Source organism: Montipora foliosa, chromosome 9, assembly GCF_036669935.1.
Source record: "Montipora foliosa isolate CH-2021 chromosome 9, ASM3666993v2, whole genome shotgun sequence".
Classification (NCBI taxonomy): Eukaryota; Metazoa; Cnidaria; class Anthozoa; order Scleractinia; family Acroporidae; genus Montipora; species Montipora foliosa.
In genome coordinates this window covers 14,406,146-14,423,828 of record NC_090877.1, presented here as the reverse complement: position 1 = coordinate 14,423,828, position 17,683 = coordinate 14,406,146, and the positions used below count along the sequence as shown (strand labels likewise).

The 17,683-nt window shown below is 39.4% G+C and overlaps 1 protein-coding gene across 3 annotated transcripts; it reads left to right on the top strand.

Moving 5' to 3' along the window:
- The first annotated feature begins 1,971 nt into the window (after nucleotides 1-1,971).
- Nucleotides 1,972-16,976, top strand: LOC137971964 (leucine-rich repeat LGI family member 2-like). 3 transcript variants are annotated; one of them, XM_068818716.1, is made up of 13 exons: nucleotides 1,972-2,363; nucleotides 4,866-4,904; nucleotides 5,744-5,770; nucleotides 6,219-6,272; nucleotides 6,427-6,517; nucleotides 8,137-8,172; nucleotides 8,344-8,379; nucleotides 9,041-9,070; nucleotides 9,876-10,038; nucleotides 11,350-11,385; nucleotides 13,355-13,713; nucleotides 14,558-14,781; nucleotides 15,553-16,976. In XM_068818716.1, the coding sequence occupies exons 1-13, from the start codon at nucleotides 2,214-2,216 to the stop codon at nucleotides 15,793-15,795; spliced, it is 1,488 nt and encodes a 495-aa protein (XP_068674817.1). In that variant the 5' UTR covers nucleotides 1,972-2,213; the 3' UTR covers nucleotides 15,796-16,976. The 3 variants fall into 3 exon arrangements, with proteins under 3 accessions (XP_068674817.1, XP_068674816.1, XP_068674815.1); XM_068818715.1 differs by lacking the exon at nucleotides 11,350-11,385 and having other exon boundaries at nucleotides 2,026-2,363; XM_068818714.1 differs by lacking the exon at nucleotides 5,744-5,770 and having other exon boundaries at nucleotides 2,068-2,363.
- Nucleotides 16,977-17,683: the final 707 nt, after the last annotated feature.

Here is a 17,683-nt window from a genome sequence, read left to right as displayed (position 1 = left end):
ACAAAAGATGTACTTTCCGATCTAACAATATTCAACTCCAAATTTTCGGCCCTACCTCCTGCAAGAATCTTTGATTAATACCTTTTAGCATCGTTGCAGAGTAATTATAATTGTATTTCTGTAATGTATGAAGTCTCTGTGATCTCCTGAATATTTTGACGACCACTAAACAGAGATCCTGTATCACAGGCCTATTGCTTATTGTTTCGTTCCCAGTACTGAAAGGTCAATAAAAAATAAGAGTGTTAGATTGGTATGATGTGCCAGTGGATAAATCACATTATCACTTTGACTGAAGACTGATTAATACTTAAAATTAAAAAAAAAAAAAAAGAATGACGCAAGCGATGGAGGTAGCCTTTGAATGTAGGCGAAAGGGAATTCTATGACTGGGATATTTCCCGTCCATGCGCCACAGAAATCGGAAGTTTGAAAATTGCGCATTTCCACAAACTACTCGCCAGCTTTGTCGGGTTACCATCATTCAAATTCCAATCTGTAGCATAGAGCAATATTTCGTGTAACTTTCAAGTCGCAACGGCATATTGCGAACCAAATTGCTCCAAGGATTTCTTTGTGCATCAAACATCGCGCCTTTCATGCGATCACGGTATCGGGCTTTGAAGCTTTTCAAGGCAAGCTTAACTTAATTGCGATAATTCAGTTCTAGCAAGAGGAGAACGTAGAATGCGCTTTCTTGCATCGCTATTTCTTTTGAAGTGCAACTGAGTAGTTATAACTCGATTAATTTAAAAGTTTGCGAACTTAGAAGGACGGGGTCAAATACTCTTTGTAACGAGCGCTTAGGCTGGCTTTTCTCAGAGATTATTCGGTAAACCGTATGAAATTGTTGAGCATGAAAGGTCTTACAACTGAGGCAGAATCTTCGGAAACCTGCAGAAATTTGGCTCTAGTTGGTTAAAATACGACCGACATAAAAATGCTTTCTTGCCTACCTATTCCTGGCTTTGTTTTAAAGACCCTCAGCCTGAATCTTAAAAGGCTGTAAATTAACGTTTGGATAGAATAGCACATCGATTCTTTTGTAATAATCCATTATTACCAAGTAGCCGTGAATACCTAAAATACCTAAGCAACAACTCTCTTGGAGAATCACTCTTTCGTAATTTGTGTCTTCCTCAACTTGCTTGTAAACAACTTTGAAAATGTGATTTTTGTTTCAAATGAGCTGCCGACAACTTTCTTATCTCTTAGTTTTTATTTCGCAGGACCCCTTAAGCTTGCAGATGCCGGATTTGATAAGCCGGGACCACCCCTCTTCATTGTCCCCGGTTTCCCTTCCACTTGATTACAGATGTTTGAGGTCGTAAATTCTTATGAAAATATTTGATATTGGACGCATTTAAAGCAAGTCTTTACTCTCGTTCACCGGTGCTTATCCATTGTGCATCACGGTTTGGAAACCGTGTTATCCGAAAAATGACTCTTCGATCCGATCGTTATCGTATATTATCAAACAATTAAACGAAAGGTATAAATTGGTTAGCTTGTGGTTAACGTGTCAAGTTTTCACCTGGAGCAAGAGGTATAAGTAAGTCCATTAATTTTGAGCGCGCATTTTGGCTTAAATATTAGTCTCAGTTAAGCCATTTCGTGACATATTTAGCATAGCGGTTCACAAGATGTTACAGTTCACTTTTATTTAATATTGTTAATCCGCCGATCCTTTAGAACCATCAGAGATCCGAGGGGGGTAAGTTTTTTTTTCGGCCAGACCACTCTTCAAATCTACACATTCAACATCTAGTTAGAACTTCCGTATTTCACGAGTCTCAGCTTGCATTTGAATGGCTTTCTGTAGTATTGACATCCGTTTTCATATATGAAAATATTTGTTGTTGATTATCAAAGGCCCGGATATTGGTAAGGAAAATGTGTTCGAACTGCGTGCGCGTCTAAGCCAATTGTGTACTTATCTCTTATTGGTAAAAGCGAAATCTCTTTCTATTCACACTTGATTAGTCAGTTGTCGATGCAACGCAATTTGCATTTCGCTCAATCATTTGTGAGAGCGCGTGACTTTACGTAGATAAATCGGTGATATGATTTAATGTCTTCGTATTTATAACCAGCTTGGCCAGAGTCCCATTCATTGTCACCGACACGTTGTTGCTTACTGTAATCAAGAAGATTTTGTTCGTTCTCAAAGAGTACCAAGATTTGGAAGCCGGAATTCGAAGCCGTGAAGAAAAATGAACCCTATTTCGAAGTTTTTTGCTCTGTTCTTGTTTGTTTTGACGATGTTGCTTGTTCCGAACGTGCTAACAAGGCGCCAGTGCTCCAAGGCCTGCAGAACCTTTATAACCAGTGAAATTGAAGGGAAAATGAGCAGGAGTTCAAGGGTACGTACCAATTTTCTCCTTATTTATCGATATCTTTAGTTGTTTTTTTTTTATTAATAAGAGCGCACAGCATTGTCTGTTGAGAGAGTCGCTTACTTTGCTTTAACCACTGAAGTGATAATGTACATGGTGGCATTGTATTTCGCAAGCTTGTCCCTGCCGTACGAATTCATTCTCTGGGAAGGAAGCCGTGTATAAATATGGTTGCGCAGTTGCTTCATCGTTTCATCGATAAAGTCGATAAACACCTTTTCCCAAAGGAGTTCTGCTCTGCTGCCCATTTATTCTATTCGTTCGAAGGATCAAATTAGTCTTTGCCAGAAGTTGTGTTTCATGACTGTTATGGATTTTTCTAGGGCCGTGAAAGGGTAATTAAATTCCGGCCTTTTTTATGGAGGGCAATATTACATGTCTGTTTGCAGAGTGTATTTACTTTCCTTGCTTTCGCATGCAAATTACAGGTTGTGGAAATTGGAAATTGCAAAATTAAACATTGTCAAGACACCCATTGTCAAGTTCAACATTAATAAGAAATACCCCAGTCTTGATCCGTCGAGGAATTTTTCACAGGAAATAAGAACGGTTTGTGGCAAGAGGTTCTTGAATTGTCAAAACCATGACAGCATACCAAACTTCCATGGCCCTAAACCTATCTGGTTTTTTACAAGGTTTTGAGATCATAAGGTGTTGGCAAAGAAAACGGTAGAGCTGTCATCGACAGCTTTCAATGGTGTCACTGCTAAACGATAGCTTTTCAAGAAACTTGGGCGTTTATCCAGAGATCCGAGTTACTGTTTTACTTAAAACATGGCAACCGCATCTCATTGCAAACAGTGATCGATGCAAAAATTGTTACATGGCATGCAGCGATAGCGCGGTAGCGCTTTTAAGCCGTGAATTGTACTGGCGTACGCAATGCATGCAAAGAGAAGCTTTTAATCTCGCGGTCTTTGGCGAGGAAGAACCGAGCTCTACCCCCTCAGAGAGCTGTCAAACTCCAAAGCTGTTTATTCATGTAATTTTGTAAGCCTCCCTTTTCAATTGTCTCTGTCTTTTTAATTATGTCTTGCGTTCTAACCGCGGGTCAACTCGTGACGGGAATAGTATCACAACATGGTAAAAGCAGGACAAAGGCAGCACATTTTTTTGAGGTTAAGAAGACTTGTTGAAATTTCCGTTTTGGGGCGTGATTTGAGTGCGATAGTCTTTGTTTTTTCCCTAATTGCTGACGCGAAAGGGGATTGGGGTTCGTTTTCTCAGCGGCAATTCTGAGTTATTAAAATTTCTGACATTAAATTATCCGTGGCGCTCTTTGCCAGCGTTGAATATGAGTAGCAACTGAAGGATACTTGTAGCATTTTAATCGGAGTTTTTTTTGTTTGGGAGGGGGGCAGACTGGGAAAGAGAAGTTCTCGAGTAGTTATCGATAGTTATAACTTCATTTTCAGGAGTGGCCACTCCTCTTTCACGAGTCACTCAAGCAAAAAGAGGGTGTAAAAAATTCCTTTTTTGGCTGAAACTAAAATACCGAATGCAAAACAAGTGCAAAACAAGTTTTTCGTGACCTTGGCCGGAGTCGATCGTGAAGATTCTGGGAAAGCAATTCAACCAATGTATCATCGCTTTTGTGCTCATTTTTTCTGAAGACCAATCTATGAATTTTTATTTTAAGATTTCGGTCCACTTTTAGTAGTGTTTTGAAGAAAGAGGTGATTTTTTAATGCGTTGAGCCAACCGATCATTAATACACTTACAAAACCTTAGAATGAGAATTTCTAAAATACGTGTTAAATGCAGCTTATTGATCAAACTCAATAAAAAACATGAAAACGCAGTTATTGGGATGCGGAAATGTCATCCTGTTTGCATACCCTCATATTAGTATCTCTTACTTTAATCGTTTTTTTTTAAATATTGTCTTGCATTCATCTTACACTTATAGTCCATTTGAATCATTATCAACTTTAGTCGTATAATTTTTTGTGTGTATAAACATGCGTTCCATGGAAACCAAGCTTCAGTTAGTGGCACAAGAGTGTTTTTGTGTCTATTCATGCCTGCCTAATTAAAACATTAAAATTTGCTGTCAATTGCCTTAATATCGAATAAATTGGCCGCTAATTATTCAATGACGCTGTTTTTATTTTTTTCCAGGCGAAACGCATGCCCTTATAAAGCAGCACCCAGAAACGTTTCGGTACTCGATTCGTCAGTTTATCAGCGTTTGGGGTTTCTCAACTTCTCGAAACCGTGGGAATCTGTGTTTTCGTCAAATCAAATAAAAGCCGTTCAGCAGCAATATTTACCGCAAAGGCGAAGCTTATATTTCAATATTTAGTTGAATTTTGATCAACCAAATGCGAGCAACATTCAATTGTAACTCAAAAGATTTGGACACTTCCGCTGCGACATTATTCATGTCGCGATGCTGGGGGCGTTGTAGGAGGTGTGTTACAATATTATTCTCAATTATTTTTCCCTATTTTTCCCTTGTTTATTTAGAGTTTCATTAAGGGCAGTCGTGGACCAAGAGGAAAGCAGGTTTGATAAGCTACCATTTTTATAGCGATTTTGCATTCGCATTCGTTTCAGTGAAGTTCCACAACATCATTCGCAAGGTTCTTCCCACACGTGTTTATCCTTTCGAGTGGCTGACGGTAACAAAATATCCTAACCTCATTAACGCAACCATAGCAACGTGTACAGCTTATTGCGCAGCTCATAATTGTGACCGACTTTTACGTCAATTTCACTTTCAATTCTTGTCAACCAGCAAATTAAACAAGTGTTTATTTCAAGTGACTCGCAGTTTGATGCAATCCTTTAATGAGGAGCAGACGTATTTTGGAATTTCCGGGTGTCCACGTTATTTTCATCATGAGGCCAACATAAATCTTTGCTTTTAAATAAGTTTCTCGCTTTTCAAGTTATAATAAAATAATGACACTCTGACGTCAATTGGACTCCAACGAGTAAATCAAATCGAAGGTTATTTTCAGCAGAGGTAATAACTCTGTTTTCAGTGACTTAACTTGTCATGTCTTCTACGACAAGAGCGAAAGTATTGTGGGGTTTCCGGTGGTATGGGAATAATAATCGACGTTTTTTTCGCATTATCGGACCTGTAATTTAAATAAGTTCCCTGCTTTTCAAGTTATCTAATATTTTTAAGATTAATTCATTTAGAAAACAACGAAACGTCAAACAGTTAACTTAGCTGGAGATTTTTTTCGATCCACAATCAAGTGCTGCTAAAGAAGAAAAAAAGCGAAAACAAAAAACAGGATATAAATGATGTCATTTCCAATAATTCACACCTTAAATTTAGGAATCGTGTGGAATAAACATTCACATAAACGTTCTTTTGCCTTTCTTGTTAGGGACTACAGGGACCTATTGGGCCACAGGTACATAAAGCTTTTAATTTTTCTGCTGCCTCTAATCTCCCATTTTAATCAAACTTTCCAAAGTTACAGCGCTTAAAAGAGCGCTATGCTACTCTTGCACTTAATCTTCTTCTTAATGCATCCCTCATCTCAATCACTAGCATATGATTCTCGTTTCACAAGGATGTCAAAACGTTTTTTGTCGTGTCCTTTTTATTGTTAGCAATAGTGAAATTACAAAAGGGGACGAACGTAGTGTCACGATCTGCCCCAGTGTTATTTAAAGTAACTGCAGAATACCCGGCCACTATTGTGTTCGAGCCGCATAACAATAAAAGCAATTCATATGCAGATACGTAGCCAGGGATTCCGCAGTTTAGCTTGATTGAAGTCAAATATCCTTAATTGAAGCGAGTTGACCTATTCCGCGCGTTCATTGTAGTAACTTTCTCCATACTTTATTCCCTAGGGTATCCCCGGCGCCCGTGGGGAGCCAGGTCCCGTGGGTCCACCGGGTCCTAAAGTGAGTATTGCTTGCGGTTTTATGGCGTGTAGTTGGCTGTTGTTTTTGTTTTTACAATTATTACATGATGTTGTCTTGTACACTTGTGAAAGTTCAGAAGTAAAACTAGTATGTACACTAAGGACCGTATTTCAAATTAATCATTCCATTCCAGGGAGAGAGTAGCTCAGCAATGGTCCTTCCGAAATGCGGGCCCGGAGAATACCTTACGTCTGATGGGAAACAGCTCCTTTGCATTCCATTTGGTACGTTATGTAATGTCATCATACTGCGCGTAAATTGCGTTGCCGAACAGTGATTACTTCCCGTTTGCTGTCTAATGGTGACTTTGCTTCCTGTATTAAATTCTGCTGTTAATATCACACACACAAATTATCCAGAGTAGAAAAAATTCAGTGATTTAACAAAACCATAACAATGAATTACTGACGTAATTTTTTCAAGAGCTATACTCTCTGTACGCCTTTGACACGTACACGTTTGAATTAAACTGCTTTGAAATAACTTCTTGGGGTGTTGGAAGTAATTAATTAAACAGAGTGCAAAAGAATATTTTACGAAATATCTAGACTCGAGGAAGTGAAAGAAAAACGACTTGTTTGTACAGACTTAATTGATCCCTCCCCATCCGCACCCCACAGGGGTTTTTCGCAACCAATGAAACGAACAAAACAGAACAGAAGAGAGGATAACTTCAACGAGTGGTCAGAGCGAGTCTTCAACCCAGGATCTGCGGATCCTCTCGCACTTGTGTGCGGAGAGCGAATGAAAAACTCTTATTTTTTTATTATGAATTGTGTTTGATCCTCCACGTTAGCCCTTTATTACTTTTGCATCTAAAATACAGTAACTGTTTTGATGCGCGAGAGAGGCAATCAGAAAAAGAAGGTAAACGGTCGTTCAAGTGTCAAAGTTTTGCAGACGGTTCGCCGCGCTCAACATCGAACCCGTCTTTAACATACCCGAAAATTCCAACGACTGTTAAGTGTAACCAGCATAACAAAATACTTAGAGAATGAGCCAGATTTTTAGACATCCCACACAAGATCTTACAGAACAAAAACAAGGTAACCATTTGGTGCTAAGCAACGTTATGCATTCTCAAAATAAAGTAGACAGGTTATTAGCAGCGATTAAAAGGGTTAAGCGGTCATAAATCAAAATGTTCCGTATCGATGCTGTATTTGTCAATTGGTTTGAGCACCTAGGGTGTTCGACCATATCAATGAAAAAATATATAACGCCAAAGGTTTTGAAAAGACCCACTCATTTGCGAAGTTTTTTTTCGGAAGTAATCAACAAGTTAAGAGCCATTGCGTAATTGTACGCCGCGAAAAAAGTGATCCTAATGGCAAACCATTAGTGTAGGGCATTTTCTATGAGAATTTATTGAAGTGCGGAAATCAGTTGCTCCATTCCCTGTTCTTTGCGATACACTCTGAGAACGTCTCGATTTGAGCATGAAAATGTTCTTAGCAAGTTCAGTTAAAGTTGTGTGGTATACTAAGTTCGAACGCAAACTGAGTTGTTCTCAGTGTATAATTCAATAAGAAAACCACATTATTAATGTTAAAATGGCCCTAAGTATTTGAATTAATTGTCTTGTTAGACTACAAATGAGAAAAATAAAGAATTTCTTAAGTAACTTCCAGCCTTTGTATTTCCTTAGTATGTTCTTAAAATTTGGTTAATCTCAGTGTGCACTTTCTTATAAAAAAAATGTGTATCCCAACTGTCTATAAACCGATGTCAGTGTGAGACGGACCTATGGTTCATGATATTGTGTCCCTATCCGAGAGGACAAGGTTACTGAAGTCATTTTTGTTAATCACTTAAAAGACAACCGTGTTTTACTTCTCCACAGGAAAGGAAGTTTGCACTGCCGTGTCAAGATGCGAAGGTATCATTCACTTTTACAAAGCAATGATATCCTTGTTTCATTGCAAATATCAACCTCAATGTAATTTGTTTTGCTTGAGTAGCGTTGTGTAGTCATCCTCTATTTATTTGCTAAATTGTGCTTTAAGCAGGATTAACGATTAATGCGTTTTTCCTGTCATCCTTTTTTCAGGTCGAGAAGTGCCGACCACGCCTACCTTACTCACAAGTAGGTCATCTTTGCTGTTGTAACCGCTAAAAATATACCGCTGCAGTTGTGAGAAATTTCTGGTACAGTGACCAAGAAGAGATAAAATTTGATCATAATGAACGACACCTTTTAGAAATTTTTCGTTAGTGAAAGTTCCTCAGTTCCCCTAGAAAATCAGGAAGAACATTGATGCCCTCTAGCTTTTAAACAAGCAAGGTCTCCTCTCCATGAAATTAAAAGAGAACAACGATGGAAGATATGCCTGGCAAATTCAGAAATATTTTCTTACCTCGCCGTGCGATCTTGAGTGAAAGGTGGTTCAATTATATGCAAACATTACACAAATACTTTTAAATCAAATTTCTTGTGAAGATGATGATTTTAGAACTATGATCTCGACAACTGTTTTAGCAATGAATTATGTGTTAGGTAACAACCATCTTGCGGTTAAAACTGGGTCTTTACTGAAGCTTCTAGGAATGATTATTAAATGATTTGATGCACATCAGAGAATACCTTGTGGTCACCGGTCACTTGGAACGTATTATTGATGAAAAGAAAACACCAGATAACTCTTTGTATAAGGAAGGGAGTTTCCTAATTGACAGCTTATCCTCTCGAGATCTTTCGACCAAACAAATTTGCTGATTTTGTTATGCATCTGTTTTTCTCTTCTCAGCACCAGTTCCTACTCAGCCTGAAGTGAGAGGTAAGTTAAACGGGAGCCCGGGGAAGGACTCCTCGTTTTGAACTCCTTCAGACCAACAATAGGGAGCTTACGAAACGAGGACGACGACGGCTACGAGGACTTCATTTAAAAATACGAGTTCGCGTTATTCGTATCACTACGAAACTATTTCATGTCGTTTCGCGTTAAAAATGTTTAGTAACTATCGAGGAATTAAACTTGTATGAGTGGGTTGGAAGCGTAGAGAGAGAACTGAAAATTCATCGTCTTGTGCTAACGTCCTCCGCAGAACCTTGAATTTGGTCATTTCACGTCGTCATTTAGGAGATGACGGCAAAGAAATGTACCAAAATGTAAAACGCACGTGCAGAGCGTGCAGAGCCATTGTTTTTGCCCACTAAACCTATCGTTTTGTAGCGTCGTCGTTGCCGTCGGCGTCGTCGTTTCGTAAGCTCCCCATTGCCGTCGGCGTCGTCGTTTCGTAAGCTCCCTAATGATTGTTGTTATAAACCTTCAATTCAACTTTGTAAAATTTAGCGCAAGGGAAATGTGTGATCGCTACCAAAGATTGTGTCGATAACCAGGTGCTAAAGATCCCGGAGAAAAGGATTTCTCATGTTTTTAATTTGACGCTGCAAAGTCTGTATAATGAAATCTCTGGTCGTTTTTTGGAATGTTAAAAGCAAATCAGTTACATGCATTAGTTTCGATTGCATATGGATCAGACGTTACGACTCGTCGGCAATTGTTGGGACGCAACGGTTTTTTTTTTTCACCATGATAATTCCGGTACAACGCTTTCATCGTCCAACTCCTCTCTTTCCAGAATATGTAAACATGACGCAGTTCATGAAAAAATACATGATTCAAACGCTGTACATGGACGCATGGGACCTGGATACATTTTACATTGGCAACCAGCTCTTTCTGGGTGTTTCGCAGTTAGGAGGAAAGAGCTTCGTGATTTACAAATGGGACAGCGAACACAGGTATGTACACGTCTTTTAAATAACTTTGTCGCTTTCTTACCGATTTCCGGCAAAATTGCAAGAACCGGCAAGTTAAATTTGGCTTTTATAATCCCTCGTTAGTTTTCACGAATCGGGAAGCAAGTTGTATTATCGTCCTCTACGATATAAAATCGACTTTATCGGCTCTCGTCGATAGCATTCGGCTTGGACTCGTTGGTGTTCTCGTTGACGACATGTGAGCTCGTGTCGGCTTTGGAGAACTCTGATTGGCTCTTGCTAATCCTTCCTCAATTCGTATTAAACTTCGGTTAATACCACCTTTCAGTCCAACTGAATATAGGCAGCGCTTAATAATAGATAAATGTGATTTGGTCAACCCCACGAAGTACTTCGTTTCTGATTGGCTACCCACGTGAAAGGAAGCAAAGTCGGATGTAAATATTAAACAAGTCTGCAATGCTCAAAGATATGTGTTAAATGACACCCACAAACATTTCAATTTTACTGTGTAGGCTAGTGAATAACTGATAAACTATTTCTTGGCAAATAATAGTTCTTATAACATGTTTATACTAAACAGTTAATATCTATTTTATAGCTCAATTGAAAATTAAAGCTATTGCGCGTTACTACACTGTCTGGAATTTTTTTTATTTTTTTTCCGATAAAAGGGGTCAAAACACCTTATTCCAAAATGGCCGCCATTTTAGTATTCTTTTGTTTCCATGCAAATTGGCCTTCATGGCCTCGCTTTCAAACCTAAAATGCAAAAGAATATTTAACCTTGAACCAGGCCATAATGGCCAATTTGCATGGAAACAAAAGAATACTGGCGGTCATTTTGGAATAAGATGTATTGGGCGATAACAGACAAGCCATTTCATGCGGACGGTCTTTCTGCACTGTTCCTGAGAATATTTTTTTGTTTTAAATCCATTTGAAACGGTCTAAACTAGCTAAACCTAAAATTACTGAATAAATGTTGTCAGTCATCATATATCGTATCTTTATTTACCCTCGGATTTTAGAGTAGCTTGATTTAGCTAGTATCTCCGAGCATATTTACCCTCCCAACCATGATACACCACAGAAGACAGACCACAATCAACATCGGGAACTCCTTACTCTCTGCCCATAGTGTATGGGTTCATGGAAAATAACTCATATCTTAATTGGATTCAATTTTTTGTTCTGTAGTTCATTCTCTGAACCCCCTTATCTTCATACTTCCATGTGTTTGTGTACATTGTTATTTACTTGGATTTAACTCATTATACCATATCAAATCATTGTGCATGGAATGAATCGAGATGTCTTTCTTATATTCAGCGCCCAACCTCTGGAACAAGACTCCAGTGGCACTGTGTGAGTGAATCATCCATACTATTACACGTAATAGCACGTAATCACACTTATAATTGTCGTGCATCCGAGAACTAACCGCTCGCATTTTCATGGGGATATTCCTTCCTCTCGCACAGAGAGGCGATCGTTTTGGTCTTCATGTAAGCAGTAATCTTCTATACTCTTTTAGCATGACCACCAATTCTGATTCTTCATTAAAATTCCGCATTTCGTTTCTGTCTTCAGTTTTGCCCTTGGTGGCTCCAAATTCAGCTCCACCATTTTTTGTAAGATTAAACTGGTTGCTTCCTTCATTTAACGCTGTCGAAATACCTATTTGCATAAAAAATTCGTCTTTTACATCATTTTCTGTTTACCTTTTTTCATGTGCTTTTTGCTGCTCTCACTAATTTTGTTGTCACCGAGTTCATGTCAATGGAAGGCAACAAAGGGCTTGTTCCTCCCTTCTTTCGCTTTCGTTGTCTCGTTTGTATCAAGTGTTTCGGTTTGGTTGGCCTTCGGTCTTTTAATTTTGATGTCATCTTGGTCAGGCCTTAGTAATCGCATTAAATGAAAATGCATGATGAGATTTTTCAGTTTATTGAAACCTTGGCGCGAAACGGCGCAATGAACCAATCAAATCTGAAGCCGTTTCATCTCTTGCCCAAAGCGCGGGAAAATGTGCGCTTGCACTTCACGGGTGCTTTTGGCCTTCCTTAAAATGCTTTGTTTTAGATGTAAATGCTTTGTTTATAGTGGTAGTGCACTTAGCTACCAAGCTAGTTTACAGGAACTTCACTTTTAACAATCTGAAAGGAACAATTCAAACTTAACAGAAACATGATTAAGGACCCCATCTGCCAGGAGGCAACCAGTTGGCTAATCACAAAGCGGCCTTTTGAATGCTGTAGTGATGTGGCGTGACATATTACGCTAGTCGCTAAGAGTAGTAAGGATGTTCACTCACGTAATAACGGAGTAAGTTTGCGAATTTGCCATTGTTCTTTCTCCTTTCTTTACCTCTCTCTCGTTCTCTTTCTTGCACTCTTAACCTTTGCACTTTCTTAAAGTAAAGCTCCCCATGTTGAGCTCTTAGCTCTTGGACGGCGGTTTAACCCTCAAAACGCTCAATTATGATGGCATTCAAATTCCTCACTGGTTTGCCGGTTTTTATTCGGGCGGAAATAGCTTTCAATATTTTAGGGAGAGGCTGAATGTCGATCGTTACTGGGGCTTACGGGTTAAAACGCATATTTGTTACTTTTTTCCTATAGATAACGGTAAATCCCATAATAAAGCTGAAGGCATATACGGGAGTTTCATCGTTTAAATTGGAAAAGTGGAGTTTTGCCCACATTTTAAAGTCATCAGTCCTATTTCTTCACTTCTTGATGGAAAGCAAAAAAAAAAAAAAATCGCGCTACCCTTTGCTTTCTCAGTAAAGCATTGAAATAAAGATTAAAAAGTCAAGTAAACTAAACTCTAACCAGCTAATTGTTACGAGTTTGTATTTTTAAAGTATTAACCCGAAGAAGTAACCGTTTCTTTCAGCCTAAGGAAGAAAATCGGTCCAACAAGATGCACTCATTGATGTGACATAATCAATGACCATGGCGACAAAAGAGCCATCTAAAACTTCCCCTTATTTTGTCTTTAAATGCTTAGATCTCAAAAACGAACTTGGTGACCAACAATTTTTATTGCTGGAAAGTGACCAGCAGGCCAACTTAAAACTCTCTGCAAAGTTAAAAAATTCTATGGATCGGATTCATAGCTACCTTTGCAACTGAAAGTTTTAAATTTAAATTTATCGTTAACGTTGCCATTACGTGAAACAGTTGAGTTGAGTTAATCCTTCGAATAAGACATTCCCTCCAAATTATTGAAACTGGTTTGAGCCTCCTTAATCTCAGATATCCCTTGCAAACAGTTATTCACCAGAAAACATTATGTATATATTTCTTTTTTTCTTTTTTTCCCTGTTACGTAGGTTTCGCAGTTTCCAAGTCTTGAAAGTTCCATTTGCAAGAAAGTGGCACCATTTTACCATCGGAGATGACGTGTTTTTTGCAGTCGCTAGCAATTCTCGATCGCATGACTCGCCTGTCTTCAAATGGAATGGCAACATGTTTATCCCATTTCAAACGTTACCCACTGTGAAGGCATTTGATGTCGAGCCATTCCAAATCGGTCAAGATACGTATCTAGCTGTGGCTATATATTATGGGCGTGGCTCACATATCTTTAAATGGGACGGAGAGAGGTTCGTTAAATTTCAAGAAATTGCTGCCGTTGGAGCAGATGTGGAACATTTCCATATGAATGGCTCTACGTTTTTGGCTATCACAGGTATGCGGAGTGTGGTTTGACGTTACAGTTGCACCTTAGGTGATAAAGAAGTGTTTTTTTTTCCCAATAGCCTGAAAGATCGAAAATAGAATGCATTCATAGTAGTCTGACTATAGCCTTCTCAGTTACATCACTCGGGCTACTTTTTTTGGAACCTATACCATCCATGATTTTGTCAGGAGAATGCCGTTGAAACCTGCTAGACTATGTTGCACATCGGTGCCCGAACTTTAGATTCCATCGACTCCATTGTTAAGAGAGGTCCCCTCTACTAACAAGAAAGTGATTAGCAGGCTAAGATAAAACTACGTGCTGAGTTTAAAAAATCTTAGGACTGGATTCATAGCCACCTTCACAGTTGGAAAATTTAAAGGTGGCTCAGAATCCGCTCCAGAAAATCACAAAGTTTTATCTCAGCTAGCTAATCACATTCCTGAAACAAAAATTGGTGGTCACTGAGTTCGCTTGTAAGATATGACCGTTTAGACAGGGTGCTTTTAGATGGCCACTTTGTTTCCATGGTAACCTATTACGTCACATTAATAAGTGCGTCTTGCTAAGCAATGATTGGTGTTTTTGTGGCACCATGATATTGTCTGTTGTAGAGTTAATCGTTCTAATAAGACATTCCCTCAGAATTGTTGAAACTGGTTTTAGCCACCTTAAAACGATTGAATCATTTGATACCGGTTAATAACCATGACATACATAGGTAGGCATCTCGGCAGCACTCTTTCGCAGAAAAAAAATTTGTGGAGCTTATTTAGCGAAAGTAGACTCGTTGACGACTCATGTCATAAACACGAAAGCTTTGGTCACTTACACTCACATAATCTCTTTCCAGGCCCGTTTGCTCGTGGCGAGTATGTCTTGATCTACAAGTGGTCCCGTAACAGATTTGAAGTGGCTCACAGAGTACCCACTGTGGAACGCGCGTATGGTGTCAAGGCTCTGTCGGTTGATGGAACGCAATTCTTAGCTGTTGCTCGCTGGAAAGCGGAAAGCTCTCTCGTCTTCCGCTGGAATGGGACACAGTTTGAGCTTTTCCAAGAAGTGCCATCTAGAAAGGTAAGATATTTAGTCGGCGTCCTCCATGCATAATAGATACCCTACGGAGCAAGAGACGCTATATTGTCACAATATTTAGCGCTGTTATAAATTGCTCAACTTGAAGCTAAAATTGCCTCCATCTTGAAGCGTCCCTTGAACGCTTCGAATTCCTGGCCAAATCACGTACGCCCAGCCAGGAAGCAAGACTTCACGCCAGTGACTAGGACCGATCACGCAACCTTGTTTTTGTATGTAGTTTTTTATGTGAAATGAAATGATGGTAGAACCAACTGGGAACTCGGAAAAATCCGAGCCCCAGATGGGATTCGAACCCACGACCCTCCGTGATCTAGTCGGATGCTCTAACCACTGAGCTACTGGAGACTCTATGGCGAGCAAGGGTGAAATGTGGGTATTGACTCGAGCTGCATCACGCAGCTACAGAGTCAAATGACTGACAGCATAGCTCATAACTGCATCGCGCAGTCACCTTAAAGCATATCTGAGATGCGGCCAACCAACCACCCGAGTGAGCGAATGTGAGAATGATATAAACACATGAGAAATGAAATGATGGTAGAACCAACTGGGAACTCGGAAAAATCCGAGCCCCAGATGGGGCTCGCATGGATCCGCCCCTGTTCGTTTTTTACTTTCTCAACTATCTGGGAGCCTCGAACGGGCAGGCAACAAAAGTTGTATATGTGCTTTCATTTGTATCTAAATCTAAAACTCCAGTCGTTTCATCCGCGAGGTGCACTACTCTAATTTCAGCGTTTATTTATTCAGGCGCGTGATTGGATTACCATCACGTCTCCATTCATGTCCCGGGAAAAGACATACCTAGCCATCGTGAGCAGTGACCAAAGTCCAAGTATTTACGCATGGGACAGATATTACTCCAAAAAGTTTGCTAAAGTACAGGACATTCCGTCTGAAAGAACACGAGATATGGTGTTCTTTAACATGGGAGAGACCGTCTACTTGGCTGTTGCATCGCATCGAAGTACAGATATTTATCAAGGATCATAGACGAAACAAGGGGAAAGACGTAGTTGCATTTCAACAGTGCGAGGAAACTTCAAATTGATCGCACGAACACAGATGCAAAACGCCACATCGTGCCGTTTTGGCGCTTTGGGCGCTGATTATTTTGACGGAGAATATCCCATGGTTAGCGTTTTACCGCGGGAAAATGGAACGATAAAACGCGGGAAACTGTGAAATTACATCTTAACCTTAGGTTGTGAAATAATAAAGCCTCGATACAATATTTTCATCTCACATCGAACTGCTTTATCAAACACAATCATTTCGTGTAAAGATCCTAATTAAGGATGATGTGATTACTTTTTCTTTATTCCTTTGTCTGTCCAAATCAGACTGAAGATGTTACATAGCAGGTTATTTCATAAATTAATAATATATACGAAAAATACATAGATTTCATTTGTTCCTTTTTGGGAGGGTGGAGTGGGGAGGGAGGAGGTGTCGCAGCATGTTCACTGAGACGTGCGTCGATCAGTTTTTTTAATTTTTTTCCCGGGCATAAATCGTGGGTTTTAGTTGGTACAGGTTGTATTATATTGTGATATTCCTCGTGTTTGTCCAGAGATCTAAGTAGAGCTCGAGCTTTGCATTAATTAATTCTCGTAGTATAAGCGACCTTAGAAACTTGAAGAACTTTTCTTTGGTGTAGTGAAGAAGAGAAAGCTTTCACAATTAATCGAGATGCGAAAAGAAGGAAGCCTTGAGTTCATAACTAGCTGGCTGTTTCAGCCTTGCTAGTATACTGATTAGAGTTTTAGCAGTCAACGTCGAAGAGGTGTGGCCAGTATCGTGTGGCTGAAACGCGTAGCTTATCGTAAAATAACGAGAAATTTTTATAATACTCTATGAAAAACCAAGGAAAAAACGACTGAATTACAAGGAAGAATTGTTTGCCTTCAAACGTAGTATCTTCACTAAGGTTCACGACTTAAACTTTGTCCTCCTGGGGCCGGTTGCATGCTTGAAGCCTGGTTAACGTTTTGTACCCTCGGTTAAGAGCTATAAAAAAAAAAAACAGTTTCCACGGTATTTAATGCTAGACTGCGCTAATCATGCTTTGAGCAACCCGGGCCTGGACATACGTTTTCCATTTCTTAACTTGCATATAAGACTTCTAAAGAAAGGGTCACAAAATAATAAAAATAAAATACCATCTATTGAGATTTTATGTGGTCAAAGTATTGAATAAGTCTAGAAATTGTTGGGGACGTTTAAGTTCGTGTTTCGAGTGCCAGTGGGAGTGTTGGAAAGATCAAATTGGCCTACTGAAGAAAAGACTAGTTCGTGATTTTTATTAAGGGTTTCTCGTTAAGGAATCCACCATTTTGGATTTGAGCGCAATAGAATACTTCTGCCACCATATACCGAAAAAGCAAAGACAGCCGTAAAGAGCCATAAAATCCAACGTGATGACGCGCAGGAAATCTGAATACGAAATTAAGTGGAAATTAAATCTAAGAATTAATTAAAAAAAAAAAAGAAATGAAAATGCAAAGGAGAAGAAAGTGCGGCCACATCAACATTCAATAACGAAATTCTCCGTGTTGATCTCGGCGAAAACAAAGCAATTTGTGTTTTCATCCAAGCGTTTTGCGTATATACTGTTTTCAATAGCCACTGTAAAATAATTGAAAATGACGACGGAGACTTTGAAAACGGTTTCATAACTGGGAACTTCTCAAAATTCAGCGCTTTGAAAACGCTAAAAGTCTTGGCATTGACAGGCGAAAACGGACCCTCATCGTTTTCGAGTGCCGAGGTGTGGATCGGTGAAAGCGGTACGTAGGAACCGCTTTTGAAGATGAAAAATATTTTCTTTCGTTTTCGCCGAGATGAAAACCGCCGTGAGATTTTTATTCGCGTTGGTGTG

Coding starts and splice junctions, on each gene's coding strand:
- LOC137971964 (XM_068818716.1), top strand. CDS start 2,214: ATGAACCCTATTTCGAAGTTTTTTGCTCTGTTCTTGTTTGTTTTGACG. Junction 6,518..8,136: donor GCTCCTTTGCATTCCATTTG/GTACGTTATGTA, acceptor ACTTCTCCACAG/GAAAGGAAGTTTGCACTGCC. Junction 9,071..9,875: donor TACTCAGCCTGAAGTGAGAG/GTAAGTTAAACG, acceptor CTCTCTTTCCAG/AATATGTAAACATGACGCAG.